Source organism: Bos grunniens, chromosome 1, assembly GCF_055505025.1.
Source record: "Bos grunniens cultivar Pamir isolate PY7600 chromosome 1, Bosgru_T2T1.0, whole genome shotgun sequence".
Lineage (NCBI taxonomy): Eukaryota > Metazoa > Chordata > Mammalia > Artiodactyla > Bovidae > Bos > Bos grunniens.
The window spans coordinates 92,853,171-92,873,849 of record NC_141165.1 but is presented as its reverse complement, the minus strand read 5'-3'; the positions used below and the strand labels follow the sequence as shown (position 1 = coordinate 92,873,849).

At 40.5% G+C, this 20,679-nt stretch overlaps 1 protein-coding gene across 7 annotated transcripts in view; it reads left to right on the top strand.

Moving 5' to 3' along the window:
- CFAP91 (cilia and flagella associated protein 91) overlaps positions 1–20,679 on the top strand; it is a 114,016-nt gene that overhangs the window by 22,426 nt on the left and 70,911 nt on the right. For 6 of the 7 annotated variants that reach the window (XM_086404321.1, XM_086404331.1, XM_086404330.1 and 3 more), the window contains 3 exons: positions 7,692–7,873; positions 17,704–17,881; positions 19,765–19,922. In XM_086404321.1, the coding sequence (XP_086260447.1) occupies positions 7,692–7,873; positions 17,704–17,881; positions 19,765–19,922 (518 nt within the window). The remainder of the gene's footprint in view (positions 1–7,691; positions 7,874–17,703; positions 17,882–19,764; positions 19,923–20,679) is intronic. The other variant, XM_086404326.1, reaches the window with a different exon arrangement.

The window sequence follows — 20,679 nt, the reverse complement described above, 5'->3', positions numbered from 1 at the left end:
AGGTTATAGTTTTTCCAGTGGTCATGTATGGATGTCAGAGTTGGACTGTGAAGAAAGCTGAGCGCCGAAGAATTGATGCTTTTGAACTGTGGTGTTGGAGAAGACTCTTGAGAGTCCCTTGGACTGCAAGGAGATCCAACCAGTCCATTCTGAAGGAGATCAGCCCTGGGATTTCTTTGGAAGGAATGATGCTAAAGCTGAAACTCCAGTACTTTGGCCACCTCATGTGAAGAGTTGACTCATTGGAAAAGACTCTGATGCTGGGAGGGATTGGGGGCAGGAGGAGAAGGGGACGACAGAGGATGAGATGGCTGGATGGCATCACTGACTCGATGGACATGAGTTTGAGTGAACTCGGGAGTTGGTGTTGGACAGGGAAGCCTGGCATGCTGCGATTCATGGGGTCGCAAAGAGTCGGACAAGACTGAGTGACTGAACTGAACTGGTAGACTACTTATTCAACAACAATAGAGTATACATTCTTCTGAAGCTCACACAGAACATTCACCAAGATAAACCACATTCTGGACCATTAAACATACTTTAATAAATGTAAAAACACAGAAGTTATACAATGTCTTCTCTCAGATCATAGTGGTATTAAACTAGAAATTAAAAACAGAGAGATAACTGAAAACCCCCAAATATATGGATATTAAACAATACATTTCTAAATAGCATGGTTAAAGCAGACGTTTCAAGAGAAATTTTAAAATATTTTAAACTTATGAAAATGACAATGTAAATTATGAAAACTTGTGGAATGAAATGAAAGCAGTGCTTAGTGGGAAATTTATAGCATTGAATGCATGTATTAGAAAAAAAGACAGATCTAAATCAATCATATAAGCTTCCACCTTGAGAAACTAGAAAAAGAAGAGCAAATTACATCCAAAGCAAGCAGAAGAAAAGAAATAATAAGAAATCAATGGACTTGACCAAGGAAATTGATAGAAAAAGTAAATGAAACCACAGAGTTCTTTGAAAAGCTCACAAAAACTGGTAAGTCTCTAGGCAGACTAAGAGAAAAAGAGAGGGGACACAAATTACTAACATCAGAAATGAAAAAGGATCACTACAGATCCTATGGCATTAAAAAGATAATAAAGGAATATTGTGATTAACTATTTGCCTACAATAGAGTTGATAATGTAGATGAAAAGGGCTAATTACTTGAAATACAACTTGCCAGAACTCAGAAGAAATAGGAGATCTGAATAGGCCTTTATCTATTAAACTTCTTTGAAGTGATAATTAATAGCTTTCTAAAACATAAAGCACCAGGCCTGGATGGGGTCTGCTGGTGATTCTACCAAACATTCAAGGAAGAAATTATACCATTCTCTACAATCTCTTTCAGGTAGTAGAAGCTCACTCATTCTGTAAGGGCAGCATTACCCTAATACCAAAATCAGACAAAGACATTAAGAAAGAAAGAAAGATAGTGCTAAGTCATGTACCTCTCTTGAGATCCCATGAAGTGTAGCCTGCCAGGCTCCTCTGTCCATGGGCTTCTCCAGGCAAGAATACCGGAGTGAGTTGCCATAAAGAAAACTACAAACCAACATCCCTCATAAATGTAGGCATGGAAATCCTCAACAAAGTATTAGCAAATCAAATCCAACAATGTATAATAAGAGTTATACACCACATTTTAAAATCAGTTAATGTAATGGGTCATGTCAACAGATTGAAAAAGAAAGATCACATGATCATATTAATAGAGGCAGAAAAACTATTTGACAGTACCTGATACCCTTCATGACAAAAAAACTCCCAGTTAACTAGAATTAGAGAGGAACATTTTCAACCTTATGAAGAATGTGTACCAAAAACCTACCTCATACTTAATGGTGAAAAACTCAGTTTTTCCACTACAGTCAGGAAAAAGGCAAGGATGTCTCCTCTCACCACTCCCTTTCAGCATCATACTGGAAATAAGACAAGAAAAATAAAAGATACACAGATTGGAAAGGAAGCAATAAAACTCCCTCCCCCGAGGCATTTTATTTGTATGTATTAGATCCCTAGAAAAAGAATCCAAGGATTTTCCCTGCTGTGTGTTTTCATCTTGCTTCTTCATGGTCCATTGATGCCAGTTGAGGTTGTCAGTACAACGAAACCAAACTGCCGGGATGGGAGCAGGTTATTCTGCCATTTTTCTGGATTTTTGAGTTGCGCATCAAATCTGGGGCTGATCACTCCACACTTACGGACCTGGCATTTGCCTCTCTTTTCGGCATTGTTGATACTCTTGAGAGCGTCAGCCAGGACACTCATGTGCACCATTCTGGCGGCATGGAAAGATGGTGGAAAGAGCAGCGATAAAAGTTTTAGCAGGTGGCATGTTCGTCTTTGTAGAAAATCAGAATGAATTGGCTTAAAAAAAATAAGTGGGGTTAATAAGTGAATAAGTGATTATAGCAAGGTTGTAGGATACAAGGTTAGTATACAAAAGTCAGCTCTTTTCCTATATACCTGTATAGAACAAGTGGAATTTGAAATATAAAACACAATGCCATTTACATTAGCATCAACAAATGAAATACTTAAGTATAAATTTAATAAAATACAAGATCTATTTAAGGAAAACTATAACACTTCAGTGGAAGAAATCAAAGAAGAACTATAAATAAGTGGAGAAATATTCCATGGTTGTCGATGGGAAGATTCAGTGGTGTCAGTATGTCAGGTCTCGGAGGAGGCAATGGCACCCCACTCCAGTTCTCTTGCCTGGAAAATCCCATGGATGGAGGAGCCTGGTGGGCTGCAGTCCATGGGGTCTCGAAGAGTAGGACACGACTGAGCGACTTCACTTTCACTTTTCACTTTCATGCATTGGAGAAGGAAACGGCAACCCACTCCAGTGTTCTTGCCTGGAGAATCCCAGGGATGGGGGAGCCTGGTGGGCTGCCGTCTCTGGGGTTGCACAGAGTCGGACACGACTGAGATGACTTAGCAGCAGCAGCAGCAGCATGTCAGGTCTTCCCAGTTTGAAGTACAGAGTCCAGGTAGTCTCAACCAAAATTCCTGCAAGTTATTTTGTGGATATTGACAAAGTGATTCTAAAGCTTACCTGAATAAGCAAAAAACCTGAGAATAAGCAGCACAGTATTAGAGAAGGACAGAGTTGGAGGACTGACACAACCTGACTTCAAGCTATTATAATCAAGAAAGTGTGCTGTTGGCCTTCCCTGGTAGCTCAGTGGTAAAGCATCCACCTGCCAGTACAGGAGACATGGGTTCAATCTCTGATTCTGGGAAAATCTCACATCCCATGGAGCAACTAAACTCGTGTACCAAAACTATTGAGTCTGTGATCTAGAACCTGGGAGCCACAGCTACTGAAGCCCTTGGGCCCTAGAGCCCATGCTCCTCAACAAGAGAAGCCACTGCAAGGGAAGTCTGTGCACAGTGACTAGAGAGTAGCCCCTGCTTGCCACAACTAGAGAAAAGCCCACCTAGCAACAAAGATCCTGCACAGCCAAAAAGAAATAAATAAAAATTTTTTAAAAACTGTGATGTTATGGAAAGAATAGACAGATGAAATAGAATAGAGAGCCCAGAGATAGACCCACATACTTATCATCAGCTAATCTTTGACAGAAGAGGAGATGGTTAGATAGCATCACTGACTCAATGAACATGAATTTAAGCAAAGTCCAGGAGGTAGTGGAGGACAAGGAAGCCTGGTGTGCTGCAGTCCATGGGGTCACAAAGAGTTGGACACAACTTAGTGACTGAATAACAATCTTTGGCAAAAAGAGCAAAGGCAATACAATGGAGCAAAGACAGTCTTTTTAACAAACAATGTTGGAACAACTGGACATCTACATGCAAAAAAAAAAAATGAATTTAGACACAACTCTTACACCCTTCACAAAATTAACTTAAAATGGATCACAGACCTCAGTGTAGAATACAAAAATATAAAACTCTTAGATTACGTAGGAAAAACCTAGATGGTCTTGGGAATGGTGATGACTTTTTAGATACAACATCAAAATCACGATCCATTAAAGAAATAATGGGTAATCTGGACTTCATTAAAAAAAGGTCAAAGACCTTAACAGACACCTCACCAAAGAAGATATACAAATGGCAAATAAGTGGAAATGCAAATTAAAACAATATACCACTATACAACTGTTAGAATGGCCAGAATCTGGAACACTAACACCACCAAATATTGAGCAACAGGAATTTTCATTTTTGATGGAAGTGCAAAATGCTATAGTCACTTCAGAAGACAGGTTTTCAGTTTCTTACAACACTATGCATACTCTATACAATATGGTATTATCTTCTGTTCTGAATGATGCACTTCATGGAAATGAGACATCTGTAAATGACTGTGTGGATTGAACTTTAATCCCTATGCACTCAAGACACATTTATTGAATGAGTGAAAAATACTAATACTATTATTACTCATCTGTAGAAATGTTAGTGATTCTCACCTGAATCATGAATGTTAATGTATTGACACACCAAAATAAAATTTGTCTAAGACTCTTAAAAAAAAGACTATACACATACTCTTAAGGTATGATTCGGCAGTCCTACTCCTTGGTATTTACCTGAAGGGGTTGAAAACTCATGTCTACACAAAAGCCTTTGCTAGCTCTGTGAAGCTCCTCTTGTGTGTAGGTTTTTTAACATGTATAATTATTCATTCTTAGTTGAGTGGGTCTTTGTTGCTGTGCTTGCTTTTCTCTAGTTGCAGAGAACGGGGGCTCTTCTTTGTTGCACTGCAAGGGCTCCTCATTGTGGTGGCTTCTCTTGTTGCACGGGCTCCAGGGCCCACGGGCTTCAGTTGCAGCGTGTGGGTTCAGTGGTTGTGGTCCCTGAGCTCTAGAGCAAGGCTTAGTAGTTGTGGTGCAGGGCTTAGATGCTCCATGGCATGTGGGATCCTCCTGGACCAGGGATCAAACCTGTGTCTCCTGCACTGGCAGGTAGATTCTTTACCACCGCCAGGGAAGCCCTGCATGTAGTTTTGTTGGGACTAGAAGGGGAAATTTTAAAAGACTGTGGGTGTGGCAGACAGTGCCTGCTTTGATGGTGGCTGGTATTAGAGGAGGGAGGGTCTAGATGGAGGATATGGAGCAGTAGGAGCTGCTGAAAGGATACCATCCTTAAACAGACTAACTGAGGCCAAGGATGTGATCCAGGACCAGGCAGAGCACAAGCCAAGTAGGGAGCAGATGTGGGGTCTTTCTGGTGTTGGGTCCTGATTGAGGTTGGGCAGAGCTGGGAAAGAAGATTTTTTGCTTGCTCTTATTCACATTTTATTCTCCCTTGAAACCAACTGAAATGGAGAGAAGAATAGGTTGGAGAAAAATAACAAGTTAATTAGGAAAGGAACTGTGCTGTTAAGTTACACAGGACTTTTGTCCAAGTAGCATTCCTCCTTTGCATCCTCTCCTCAGACCCACGGGGAAGGGTCCCAAGTCAGCAGAAAGCTTTGGCAGAGGGATTCCTCAGGCTTTGCCATAATCTTAGCACATTTAATCAGATGGGTCAAATGTGAAACTAATTTGGAAAGCAATAATTTATTCTCTTGATCCAAGCTGATGGTTTTATAATAATATTCACATGACCTGGGATAATTTAAAGGTAATTTGAAGTTATTTCCTCAAGTAGAATCTTTATAGTAGAATACTTTCTGCTGAAAACATAAGAAACTATATATACTTATATTGTCTACTTATGTTGGAAATTAATAGCAACTGCTGAAAAAAATGATTTCAGTACCTGTTAGATTTCAGCATTAAAATCTATTTAAAGTACTGTTCCATCACAGGTTGAACTGCCAAATAGACACTTCTTTCTGATTGGCTTGAAATGCATTTTTCTTTGAGCTAAGATGTACATGCTATGCTCATGTATAAGTACCTCCCATTGCCTTTGACTATTTTTCTTAATGGAAATCTTTTTTTTCCATTATATTTATTTATGTCATTTAATCAATTCTTCTACCAACTAGAAAAAAGATTTATTTTAAATGGAAGTGGTACATATAAGTAGTATATGTACAGGTTAAAAAAAGTTAGAAAATTCAAAAGACTATAAACATGAAAAACTTCTCTCTATAATCATACTATCCAGAAGTAATTGCTTTTATTATTGTATATCCGTTTAGGAATTTTTGTGTGCCCAGTAGCACAGTCTATAAAAACATAAAAGTGTACTCCTATTGTACATACTGCTTTATAGTGTTCTTTTTTCTACTTTACATTAGATTGTAGACATTTTTGTTCATTCATATAGATTACATTGTTACTTTTAATAGCTGGATAAAAATTATGGCTGTACCATTTTTTAAACAGTTTTTCTACTGATGGTCATTATTTAAGTTTGTGATTTTTTTTAGAGTCACATGAGTAGATTGGGAAAGATTTCCATGAAGTGTTGTTTAGTCAAAAAAGCAAGATGCAAAACTGTACTTATAATATGATTTCATGTTAGTCAAACAGTAAAATAAACTGTATTTTGTGTCAGTTGTAGAAAATAAGTGTGCAAAAAATAAGGAGGATGTAATTCAAGGATACATCTGGGGTATATGTCCTAGATGGGCTTCCCAGGGGGCGCTAGTGGTAAAGAACCCGCTAGCGATTGCAGGAGACTTAAGAGACGCAGGTTCAATCCCAGGGTTGGGAAGATCCTAGATACCAGGTATATAGAAAGGGTACTGCTATGGGTGGAAAAAGAAGAAAAAGGGATTGAGGGATGCAAACTCAAAAGTAAAAAAAAAAACATCACTATGTGCTACTATACTTTTTGTTAAATTATGGATAAGGGTAGGCACATGTTTAAGTGAATTTATAAGTTTTCCTGTGCTTAAAAATAAAATGAAAAAAAAAGGTGAATATAATGGATCCAAGGTTGATGCCTAATGACCCCAGATATAACCACTTTTAAAAATAAAATCAGCCATTAAGAAGTTTTTTACTCTTATAAATGAGACTTTATAAACATGTTTGCATATATCTTTGCACACTCATTGACTTATTCCCCATAATAAATTCCTAGGAGCACCATTGCTTGGGCAAAAGGGTGTTTTAAGGGTTTGATATATATTTAGTCACTTGTTAGTTAGGTTTACCTGTTTGTATTTTCATCAGCAGTTTATGAGAATGCCTGTTTCTTCACAAGTTCATTGATGCTAAGTACTTTCAATCTTTTAAATCATTGCTTATGTGCTTCCCTGTGGCTCAGAGGTTAAAGCGTCTGCCTCCAATACAGGAGACCCGGGTTCGATCCCTGGGTCGGGAAGATCCCCTGGAGGAGGAAGTGGTAACCCACTCCAGTATTCTTGCCTGGAGAATACCATGGACAGAGAAGCCTGGTAGACTACAGTCCACGGGGTCACAAAGAGTCGGACACCACTGAGCAACTTCACTTTCACTTTTACTTTATGTGATATAATTAAATAGGATCTTGCTGTTTTAATTTAATTTTCTTTGGTTATGTTATGTTCATTATCTTTTCATATGATTGTTACAAGTTTTACTTTTTGTTTTCTGACTGTCCTTTACTCATTTTTCTGTGGCTATTTAACTGTCTTATTGATTCACAAGGGCATTTTACATAGAAAGACTTAACTCTTAATCATATATGTTGCAAAACCTATTGATAGGTATTAAGTGATTATATCAGGTTTCAATTTTTAAACTAATTTTCCTTTTTAGGGCAGATCCATATACTTTTCCTCCTCCTCCAACTAAGTACCTGCCCATTCCTTCGAAGTACACGGTGGGCACTCAGACTGATTATCGGGATGCTGAAGTTCAAACAGACCCGTATTCTCCAGAATATGTAGTATGTCAGGATTCCATCCCTGAGCTCCTGACCCTGGCTACTCTCACTTGGGGTGAGTTGGAAATTCTTTTGAATATTTGCAGATGACAGTCCTGATGACCACGCATGCTATCGAGTTCTTGGAAATGACACACACAGAGACAACTATGGTTTAAAGCATTGCTATTTAAAGTGTCTTGCTCAGTAGAGCTACTTCATAGACTCATACATGTTCTGATAGATTTGTTCAAAAAGAGATACGCCATTATCATTGTAAGACACTTCTTGTCCTTTTTCCCTGAAGCTGAAGTTACATTTAGACTTAATTTTGTGGTTCCTTTGCTGACGACTCACCTCCCTCTTCTGTTTCTCTCAGTGAATCAGCTCCTTTCCACTGAGAAATTTATATTCTTTATTTACACATAAATTTTTTTTGAGTATATAATACTGAATGCATATTCCAACATGTAATATGCATGACATATGCATATTCCAACAAGAAATAATATTATCTTATAATATGCATCATGCATATTGTAAATATAGCAATAATATGCATTTTGCATTTTCCAACAAGTAATAATATCCTCTTACTTTGCTAAAATATCTTGGGATTTATCAAGGCTCTCTTATATACTTTATTTGATAATTTAGATGATTTCTTTTGATATTATATCTGAAATGCTCAGAAATTCACTCTCAGAGTATAGAAATTCACTCTGGTCTAGGCCTTTATAATGTGAAACTATAAATATTAATAAGAGAAGGGGCCTTTAGAAATTGTTAGAAATTACCTTATTAAACTCATTTGATGGTGCCTAGGAGAAGGAAATGGTAACCCACTCCAGTATTCTTGCCTGGAGAATCCCAGGGACAGAGGAGCCTAGTGGGCTGCTGTCGATGGGATTGCACAGAGTCGGACACGACTGAAGCGACTTAGCAGCAGCAGCAGCAGGAAGCTGAGAACCAGAGAGACTGATTCCTTGAAGATCATGGAAATACTTAGTACATTGTAATTTTTATTAAAATGAGGTTACTTTTGTTTCCCCAATGTAATGAATTGTGATCAAATCTGTGTTAGTAGCAACAAGGATGGTCATGTCTGAGTTCTAGTTCTGATTCTTGTTTCTTGGCTCACTTCTTGGATCCAGATTAAGCATTCTTTACACCCACAGTTTAAAGCAGAGACTCTACCTTAAGTCTAGATGACAGACTCAGAGTATGCTGAAATCTTTCCCTCTCCTTTGCACACACAGAAAACATAATTATGAAAATTAATAACCACACTTAAAATCAAGGAAGGAAATCAATCGTTTAGCAGTGAAGACTTCTTCCTAAAAGGGAATCTGTGATGATGAGCAGGGACTCTGAATGGTGAGGAGCCAGACCTGATTAAACTAAAGGAGGGAGAAGCTTCTCTCCTGCCCACAGGTAGAACTGAAGCTCAGTGCCTGCCAGTCTCAGCCAGGGACTCCTACCTGCGGCCTTGAGCTTCACCTCTTGGTGTGGGAAGGGCTTAGCTTTGAGCTGCAGAAGGACTGGAGCCACGCCCTGGAACACAAGAGGTTTAGGTAGGGGCTCAGAAATGCTTCACTTGGTAAAGACCAAATTGGAGCCCTGCCCTGGCAGCTCTGGGGTTGAAGTGTCAATAAAAAGCCCCATGAGTCAGGCCTACCTCCTCGTTGGTGAGGTCCTGGGTAAAAGTTTAAACGGATGCCTACATATTATGTGTGTAGACATTTAAATATTATAAATCAGGCTACTGTCTGTTAGATAAAGTACATTCTATATTTTTCACAAATCTTTATAAAAAGCTGAAAGGACAAGTGTACATTTAAAATTCTTAGACTCCTTGGGATTGCACGCTGGCATGTGGCAGCAGTGGGAGAGGCTGCCTGGTGGCTGGCCCTTTCTCTGCCTCTGTTCTTCATCATGAGGGCTTGTTGTGCATGCCTGTGATTGCCTCTCCTGTCCTGCTGTTCCATTTTCTGTCTAGACATCCTTGCAAACAGCTGCTATGTGGCCACCCCTTGGGCTTAAGGGTGAACAAACAGCAGCATGTAATCTGCCCTCGGGAGTCTGAATCCTGCGAAGTGGCCCATGTAGATTTTGGAAGTGGGTTTGGGGCCATTTACACAAGGAATTCCAGGCTCCCTAAGAGATGGAGTACCTCCAGGTGGGCATTCTGTAGTAGCTTTAAAGTGCTGTGGGAAAATAACCCAAATCTAGAATTCTTAAACCAGCCAAACTCTTACTCGGGAGAGAAGGTGAAATAAAGACACTTTCATAGGACAGAACATTTCAGAGGTCTATCTCATAGGATATTGTAAACACTAATTAAATTCATTTATGTAATATGCTTAGGCCAGTGCCTAGTATGGAAATAACCATTGTGTAAATGTTAGCTATGGATCTGAATAAGGGAAGAATAAAAGGACATCCTTGAACATACTTCCAAGTTCAGTCACTCAGTCCTGTCCAACTCTTTGCAGCCCCATGGACTGCAGCACGCCAGGCCTCCCTGTCTATCACCAACTCCTGGAGCTTACTCAAACTCATGTCCATTGAGTCTGTGATGCCATCCAGCCATCTCATCCTCTGTCGTCCCCTTCTCCTCCTGCCCCCAATCCCTCCCAGCATCAGAGTCTTTTCCAGTGAGTCAACTCTTCGCATGAGGTGGCCAAAGTACTGGAGTTTCAGCTTTAGCATTATTCCTTCCAAAGAAATCCCAGGGCTGATCTCCTTCAGAATGGACTGGTTGGATCTCCTTGCAGTCCAAGGGACTCTCAAGAGTCTTCTCCAACACCACAGTTCAAAAGCATCAATTCTTCAGCGCTCAGCTTTCTTTATAGTCCAACTCTCACATCCATACATGACTACTGGAAAAACCATAGCTTTGACTAGATGTTCCTTTGTTGGCAAAGTAATGTCTCTGCTTTTTAATATTCTATCTAGGTTGGTCATGACTTTTCTTCCAAGGAGTAAGTGTCTTTTAATTTCATGGCTGCAGTCACCATCTGCATTAATTTTGGAGCCCCCCAAAATGAAGTCTCTCACTGTTTCCACTGTTTCCCCTTCTATTTGCCATGAAATAATGGGACCAGATGCCATGATCTTAGCTTTCTGAATGTTGAGTGTTAAGCCAGCTTTTTTCATTATCCTCTTTTACTTTCACCAAGAGGCTCTTTAGTTCTTCTTCACTTTCTGCCATAAGGGTGGTATCATCTGCATATCTGAGGTTATTGATATTTTTCCCAGCAGTCTTGATTCCAGCCTGTGTTTCATCCAGTCCAGCGTTTCTCATGATGTACTCTGCATAAAAGTTAAATAAGCAGGGTGACAATATACAGCCTTGATGTACTCCTTTCCCTATTTGGAACCAATCTGTTGTTCCATGTCCAGTTCTAACTGTTGCTTCTTGACCTGCATACAGACTTCTCAGGAGGCAGGTCAGGTGTTCTGGCATTCCCATCTTTTGAAGAATTTTCCACAGTTTGTTGTGATCCACACAGTCAAAGGCTTTGGCATAGTCAATAAAGCAGAAGTAGATGTTTTTCTGGAACTCTCTTGCTTTTTCTATGATACAACAGATGTTGGCAATTTGATCTCTGGTTCTTTTGCCTTTTCTAAATCCAGCTTAAACATCTGGAATTTCATGGTTCACATACTGTTGAAGCCTGGCTTGGAGAATTTTGAGCATTACTTTACTAGCGTATGAGATGAGTGCAGTTGTGGGGTAGTTTGAGCATTCTTTGGCATTGCCTTTCTTAGGGATTGGAATGAAAACTGACCTTTTCCAGTCCTGTGGCCACTGCTGAGTTTTGTTCAATATGCCAAATATGCTGGCATATTGAGTGCAGCACTTTCACAGCATCATCTTTTAGGATTTGAAATAGCTCAACTGGAATTGCATCACCTCCACTAGCTTTGTTCATAGTGATGCTTCCCAAGGACCACTTGACTTCACATTCCGTGAGTGATCACAACATTGTGATTATCTGGTCGTGAAGATCTTTTTTGTATAGTTCTTCTGTGTATTCTTGCCACCTCATCTTAATATCTTCTGCTTCTTTTAGGTCCATACCATTTCTGTCCTTTATTGTGCCCATCTTTGCATGAAATGTTCCCTTGGTATGTTGAATTTTCTTGAAGAGATCTCTAGTCTTTCCCATTGTATTGTTTTCCTCTATTTCTTTGCACTGATCACTGAGGAAGGTTTTCTTATCTCTCCTAGCTATTCTTTGGAACTCTGCATTCAAATGGGTATATCTTTCCTTTTCTCCTTTGCCTTTCGCCTGTCTTCTTTTCATAGCTGTTTGTAAAGCCTCCTCAGACAGTCATTTTGCTTTTTTGCATTTCTTGGGGATGGTCTTGATTTCTGTCTCCTGTACAATGTCCCAAAGCCTCCATCCATGGTTCTTCAGGCACTCTGTCTATCAGATCTAATACTTGAATCTATTTGTTGCTTCCACCGAATAGTCATAAGGGATTTGATTTAGGTCATACCTGAATGATCTAATGGTTTTTCCCTAGTTTCTTCAATTTAAGTCTGAATTTGGCAATAAGGAGTTCATGATCTGAGCCACAGTCAGCTCCCAGTCTTGTGTGTGCTGACTGTATAGAGCCTCTCCATCTTTGGCTGCAAAGAATATAATTAATCTGATTTCAGTATGGACCATCTGGTGATGTCCATGTGTAGAGTCTTCTCTTGTGTTGTTGGAAGAGTGTGTTTGCTATGACCAGTGCATTCTCTTGGCAAAACCCTGCTTCATTCTCTACTCCAAGGCCAAATTTGCCCATTACTCCAGGTATTTCTTGACTTCCTACTGTTGCATTCCAGTCCCCTATAATGAAAAGGACAGCTTTTTTGGGTGTTAGTTCCAGAAGGTCTTGTAGGTCTTCATGTATGCATGCATGCTAAGTCACTTCAGTCATGCCTGACTCTTTGTGACCCTATGGATTGTAGCCTGCCAGGCTATCTTGTCCAAGGGATTCTCTAGGCAAGAATACTTGAGTGGGTTGCCACTCCCTCCTCTGGGGGATCCTCCAGAACCAGGGATCGAACCTTCGTCTCTTGCATCTCCTGCATTGGGAGGTGGGTTCTTTACCATTAGCACCACCTGGGAAGCCATAGGTATTCATAGAACCTTTCAACTCAGCCTCCTTGGCATTAGTGGTTGGGGCATAGACTTGGATTACTATGATGTTGAATGGTTTGCCTTGCAAACAAACTGAGAAAATGCTGTCATTTTTGTGACTGGACCCAAGTACTGCATTTCAGACTCTTTTGTTGACTATGAGGACTACTCCATTTCTCCTAAGGGATTCTTGCCCACAGTAGTAGATATAATGGTCTTCTGAATTATATTTGCCTTTCCTGCCCATTTTAGTTCACTGATTCATAAAATGTTGATGTTTACTCTTGCCATCTCCTGTTTGACCACTTCCAATTTATCTTGATTATGGCCTGACATTCCAGGTTCCTATACAGTATTGTTGTTTACAGTGTGAGACTTTACTTTCACCACCAGACATCCGCAACTGGGTGTCGTCTCTGCTTTGGCTCAACCTCTTCATTCCTTCTGGAGCTATTTCTCCACTCTTCTCCAGTAGCATATTGGACACCTACCAATCCAGGGGGTTCATCTTTCAATGTCACATCTCTTTGCTTTTTCGTACTGTTCATGGGGTTCTTGGGTCAAGAATGCTGAAGTGGTTTGTCACCTCCTTCTCCAGTGGACCTCGTTTTGTCATATCTCTCTGCCATAAGCCAGCCGTCTTGCGTGGTCCTATATGGCATGCTTCAAAGTTTCATGGAGTTATACAAGGCCACCATTTTGGTTCATTTTCTGTGATTGTGGCTTCCATTCTGTCTGCCCTCTGATGGATGGGAGTGCATGCTTCCTGATGGGAGGGACTGGCTGTGGGGAAAACTAGGTCTTGCTCTGGTGGGCAGGGCCATGCCCAGTATATGTTTAATCCAGTTTTCTGATGATGGGTGGGGCTGTGCTCCCTCCCTGTAGTTTGGACTGAGGCGGCTCAGTCCTTGAGTTTGCAGTCTCTATGGTGGAGCTATAGGGTCTATGGTAGGGGTAATGGTGACCTCCTCCATAAGGACTTATGCCAGTATGTTGCGCCTCCCAGGACTGTTTCTGTCAATACCTCTGACCCTGTGGCAGGCCACTGTTGACCCATGCCTCTGTAGGAGGCTCCCATACACTCATAGGCAAGTCTGGCTCAGTCTCTTGTGGGGTCAGTGCTCCTTTCTCCTGGGTCCTGGAGCACATATGGTTTTGTCTTTTCCTTCTAAAAGTCTGTTTCCCCAGTGCTGTGGGAGTTTTATAATCAAATCCCACTGACATTCAAAGTCAGATCCCCTGGGGATTCCCAGTCCCTTTTGCCAGGTCCCCAGGTTTGGAAGTCTGTTGTGGGCCCTCGAACTTTCGCAACAGCGTGAGAACTTCTTTGGTATAGCTGTTCTCCAGTTTGTGGATCGCCCGTCCAGCAGCTCTGTAGTGGGGCTAATGGCGACCTCCTCCAAGAGGACTTGTGCCACCTGCCAGGCCTCCCAGCACTGCTACTGCCAGTGCTCCTGTCCCCGTGGGAGGCCACTGCTGACCCATGCCTCTGCAGAAGGCCCTCAAACACTCAGAGGCAGGTCTGGCTCAGTCTCTTGTGGGGATCACTGCTCCTTTCCGTGGGTTTTGGTGCACACAAGATTTTGTTTATGCCCCCCAAGAGTCTCTGGCAGATATGAAGTTTTAAATGTGATTGCACCCCTCCTGCCATCTTGCTGCTTCGCCTTTGTCCTTGGATGTGGAGCAGCTTTTCTTGGTGGTTCCAACATTCTCTTTTTGATGGTTGTTCAGCAGCTAGCTGTGATTTTGGTGTTCTCACAGGAGAAGATGAGCACACGTCCTTCTACTCCGCCAAATTAAATTTGTAGACTCTTTGGGTAGTGTGGACATTTTAACAATATCAATTCTTCCAATCTAAAATGCAAGATATCTTTCCATTTCTTTATGTGGTTTTTGGAGTCCTTCATTAATATTTTATAGTTTTCAGAATATAGGTCTCTCACCTCTTTGGTTAAGTTTGTAGGTATTTTTCTCTTTTTGATGGGATTTTGTTTTATTTTTTCTTTATTATTGTTTTTCTTTAATTTTGTATTGAAATATAGTTGATTTACAATGTTGTATTAATATTTTGTACAATGAGGTGATTCAGTTGTATATATAAACACATTCCTTTTCATATCTTTTCCATCATGGTTTATCACAGGATATTGAATACAGTTCCCTTTGCTATTCAGAAGGATCTTGTCATTTATCCACTGTGTGTATTATCATTTGCATCTAACCTAAAACTCTTGCTCTATCCCTCCCCACTTCCTCTCCCCCTTGACAACCACAAGTCTGTTCTCTGTGAGTCTGTTATGTTTTATAGATAAATTTATTTGTGTCATATTAGATTCCACATACAAGTGATTTCATATAGTATTTGTCTTCCTCTTCCTGACTTAGTTCACTTAGTGTGATAATCTCTAGGTTCATCCATATTGCTGCAAATGGTGGTAGTTTGTTCTTTTTATGGCTGAGTAGTATTCCACTATATATGGACATTTAGGTTCTTTCCATGTTATGGCTATTATGAATAATGCTGCTACGAACAGAGGGTTGCATGTATCTTTTTGAATTGTAGTTTTGTCCTGATATATGCCCAGGAGTAGGATTCCTGGATCGTATGATAATTCCATTTTTAGTGTTCTGAGGAACCTCCATACTGTTTTCCATAATGGCTGCACCGACTACATTCTCACCAACAGTGTGGGAGGGTTAGAAAATAGAATCCAACAACTCATTAAAGAGGTCTTACACCATAGTCAAGTGATGGGATTTTAAGTGGGATTTTTTTTTTTTGCTTTCTCTTTCTGATGGTTCATTATTAGTATATAGAAAAGTGACACGTGACAGTATCTTTAAGAAGATGGCTAACACTTCCCTGATGGTCCAGTGGCTAAAACTCCACACTCCCAATGCAGGGGGCCTGGGTTTGATCCCTGATCAGAGAACTAGAACTCACTGGAAGAAACCCTGAACGCTGAGAAAGGAGGATTCTGAGGGCAGGAGGAGAAGGGGGTGACAGAGGATGAGATGATTGGATGGCAATGCCAACTCAATGGACATGAATTTGAGCAAACTCTGGGAGATAGTGAAGGACAGGTAAGCCTGACATGCTGCAGTCCAAGGGGCAGCAAAGAGTCGGACAAGACTTAGTGTCTGAACAACAACAGAGAACTAGATCCTGCCTGCTGCAACTAAGACCTGGCACAGCCAAATAAATACATTTTAAAAATAAGTTAATAGATGACTTATCGTAACCAAATGGGTTAATCATACAAATTCGAGTTTAGTACAATATCAGAAAACCAACCAATGCATTTTACCATTTTAACAGAAAATATCAGAAAATGCTTCAGTAGATTCAGGAAAAGTAGTTTGATAACATTCGACATGCATTCATGTTGTAAACTCTAAATGTTGGGATCAGAAGGAAATTTTAGTAACTTAATAAAGGTTATCTGAGATAAACATAATACTAAAGGTAAGACTTGAGAAGCTTTATCCTTAAAATCAAGAAAAAGACAGTAATTCCTTTGTCACCACTATTATTTAGCAGTTGAGGGAAGATCCTAGCCCAGAACTTTTTCAACTAGGCTATGACCATCAACCCCAGGGACATTTGGAAACTCCATAATAATGATAAGGAGAATGGGTTGGGTTTGGGGGAGCTAGGCTGGCATGGATACGAAACATCCTGCCCTGCATGGGGCAGACCCATCCAAAAATTGTTTGCCTGATACAGTATTAATAGCATCCTGGTTGAGAAATAATTGAGTTAATGCAGTAAAACAAGAGAAGAAAAATTAGGTATGGGGATTAGAAAGAAGAAGCAAAACTATTTTCACTTGTAGGCAATGCACTCATTTTAAAAATTTAAATGAACAGAACTAAGACTCTCAGTTCAGTAAGGTAGCGTATTGTGAAATCTACATATAATTTTACTTCTTCCTTCCCTGGTAGCACAGATGGTAAAGAATCTGCCTGCAGTACAGGAGACACTGGTTCTATCCCTGAGTCGGGAAGATCCCCTGGAGAAGGGAATGGCAACCCACTGCAGTATTCTTGCCTGGAGAATTCCATGGACAGCCCATGCGATTGCAAGAAGTCAGACATGACTGAGCGACTCGCACTTTCACTTTCTGACTTGGATGCAGTTTTCTCTATTTCTTTCTCCCTCTCTCTCTTTTTTCCCCTAATTTCTCTGGTCAGGGCTTCCAGTACTATGTTGAATAGGAGTGGTGAGAGTGTGCACTCTTACCTTGTTCCTGATCTTAGAGAAAAAGCTTTTAACCTTTCACTGTTGAGTATGGTATTAGCTGTGGGCTTCTCTGTATAGTTCATTTTTGTTTAATATTTGTTTCTAGAGAGGGAGTATAGTATAGTATAGTATGTAAGACTGCAAGGGCCAGATTGTCATGGGCAAATTCTGGGTTTCACCACCTACTAACTATGATCTTCTGCAAGTTATTTTGATATTTCTTTGTATTTGAAAAGATGGATTTTTCCAATATGGAACGTTCCAGGGTGTGATTATTTAGTAATAACCTAATATCTTTAAATACTTCCATGCAAATGAGATGTCTTCTGACTGAATTGCTAATAAGAGAGAGTGCAGGGCACAGATAACACTCTCAGGCACATGTGGAGACATATCCCAATATCATTTCATCTTGTCATAACCTTCAATTTAAAGAGGACAGGAACTGAGAGGGAGTCAATTAAATACTAGCAGGTACATGAGTGTGTCTGTGTTTATTAAGTGTTCTGCCTCATCCTCTAGGTCGAGGGCTCCCGGCAGGACAAGCTGAAGTAGAGATGATAGAACGTGCCCGGGAGAAGCGTGCTTGGGAAGACACCCTGCCCCCTCTGAGTGACACCTCCCAGTTTGAGAAAAGGAGGCGGATGATGAATGCCATGGAGAGGAAGGAGTGGGCCTTCAGAGAGCAGGAGATTGAGAAGTAGGTTCTCAGCTACCCAGACAGTTGCTCCTACACTGATGGAATTAATGTTAATACTTTTAAGCAATAGAGCAAATAGAGTTCCCAAATGTAAGGGTTTAAAAGCAATCCTTAACCTGTAGAGTTAGGAGACTGGGTTTCAGGAGCAATAGCTCCATTATTTTTTCTCCAATAATATAAATATATATATAATGCCTTCTTTATGTGTGAAGTTCAGTGTGGAACCCAGATTTGAACAGTTCCTCATGGGATCTCTGATCTCTTTTTTCTTTAGTAACTTATCTGGGCTGTCACAGAATTCCACTGATTTTTGCAAAATGTCTTTCAGACTGTCCCTTTCTGTTCCTTACCAGTGCCAGGGTCCCTCGACTTTGACCCTCTTCCTATCCATTAAACAGCCTCCTGGCTGACCCTGTCTCTTCCCCCGGTAGCAGATTCAGTCAGGACCTCTTGGGTTCTAGCTGCAGCTAATAAGGCATTTATATTTAAAAGACAAACTGTGGACTTAACTCTTCAGTTAAGAGATGACCTCACAGTACATAAGTAACAATATGCTAGGGTATTTCTGGTTGAATTTTTAGCCATTTTAACTGATGTATTTTCAGTAATGAGATTGTCTCTGAATATGTAGAAATGATGAGGACCAAAAAATTCTAGCTCCTTAGCAAGAAGAGGGGGAAGGGAAGTTCTTGAGGTGCTCTTTGTTCCTGTGCTGAGGTGCTTCGTTGCTCATAGCATTGCTACCAAGCCCCTGACAATGTGCTGTCTCTGCTGAGGCCCCACTTCTCCCTTGTCAGTGTGGCAAATCTCAACCCTTTTGACCCTCAAGTGCTGAGTTAATGGCTACTGTGAAGAAGCCTTTCCCACCACCCCGCTCCTTCCTTTTGATCAACTGGGAATAGCACTGACAGAGGTGCTCTGCCATTTCTTCTCCCGCAGAAGTCTTTTCATTCTTCTGCCCTGGTGTTTTGATCCCTGTGTTGTAAATGTTGGTTTATATGCCTACTTCACTGAAACAGTGCTCCTTGAGACAGTGCATTTTATCTTGTTCACCATTGTTTTATTCCCTGCCTGGCATACGTATTTGACAAATAAGTGATTGAATAAATTATTATGTAAATTTTCAAGTAAGGGTAAAATGTTCAAATCTCCATTTTAGAAAGGCAAATCTTGACCACTACATGGAACAAAGATTAGAAGGAGGCGAGACTAGACTAACACTCAGAGTCCGAGTCAGGAGAGAGATGACCAAGACATGAGTAGGGAACAGATGTAAGAAGTGTTTTAGAGGAGGGAAGAAAGTAGGAGAAGGAGTAGATTTCTGGGGGAATAAAATGAATGAGGTTTTTTTGAAGGGATAATTGGAGATTCAAGTAGGTGGAAGTTCCAGTTCAGAAATATCCGGGCTGAAGTAGATATTTTGAAGTCATATGTACACATAAGCGAGGTAGTCCTGGAGAACAATGAGAAGGTGAAGTAAAGGGAGGTGAAGAATGAATATCCGTATGTGTCAGATGCTGGCATTTTCGCAGTCACCACTTAAGGTAGCATGCCACAACCACATTTCCTCTCAACCCTCCTGTTCCTTAACCCTCCAGCCATACCCGTTGGCCTGAAACTGGGGACAAACATTTTCCTGTTCACTTAGGCCCTTCTGCCTAGAGATACACCCATACAATATTCTTCTTATATAAAGACTATTGAGTGTCTACTCCAACCCCCAGTTCATTTCCCACACTTTTGCCACAGTGGTCTTTATAAAATGCATGAATATGGTACCAGCCTGAAGAGAAGGTCCTATTTATGGCAAATGTTCCCTTTCTTTAGTAGAGCATCCTGTTTGAGAGACCATAGGCTTCTTTATGATTGTCATTTGCTCGAAGATTGCAGGAGATTCGCCTAGAAGTTCTAAAAGAGCTGCTGAAGAAGCGTGACGAGAATCAAAACGAAGTGAACATGGCACGCTTGAATGCCCAGTGGTCTAAGCTACAGGAAGCGAAGGAGGCAAAGCTGGCACAGATTCAGCGCAAGCACGTGTCAGGTGATGGCGCAGCACCAACCCGCAAGGGGTGGAAAAGCTGGCTCTGCTTTGGGTTTTTGGCCAAAGCTGGTTTAACTGTGATATAATTCTTTTTTGGTCCTAGTATTATTTAACTGATAAGGGACAGGAGATGAGTTATTTCTCAAAAGTAGAAGAGTGGAGGAAAATTCATCACTAAGAAAATCAAGTAATGATGTTCTAACGGGTAGCAAGTTGTTGGCATTATGGACTCTGTGTGTGTGTGTGTGTTGTGTGTAGGTACTGGGCTCCCTATATTCATAGGCTGAAGCCCTGGATAGAGAGCTTTATTTCTCAACCTGTTTTTCATTGTTTCCCACTAAAAGAGACATTCAGATGTCTTTTTTCCTACTTATCCCCCTTCCATGAAAATAAAAAAAAATTTTTTTAAAAAGACCCCTGTGCTGGGTCTTCTTTTCCATGCAGGGGCTTCAGTAGTTGTGGCACATGGGCTTAGTTGCCCCATGCCTGGCATGTGAGACCTTAGTTCCCCGACCAGGGATCAAATCCACATCCCCTGCATTGCAAGGCAGAGTCTTAACCACTGGACCAGTAGGGAAGTCCCTCCCATGAAATTTTAATACCATAGGTGTACTATATATCTGTTTATATATTATAAATATATCTGTACTTTATACATAAAAGAGAAGTCAGTGGAGGATTAAAAATGACTTAATAAAAATTTTTAGTTAGAATTTAAAGTAAAAAATTTTAATTTAGCATTTAGCTTTATAGCTGT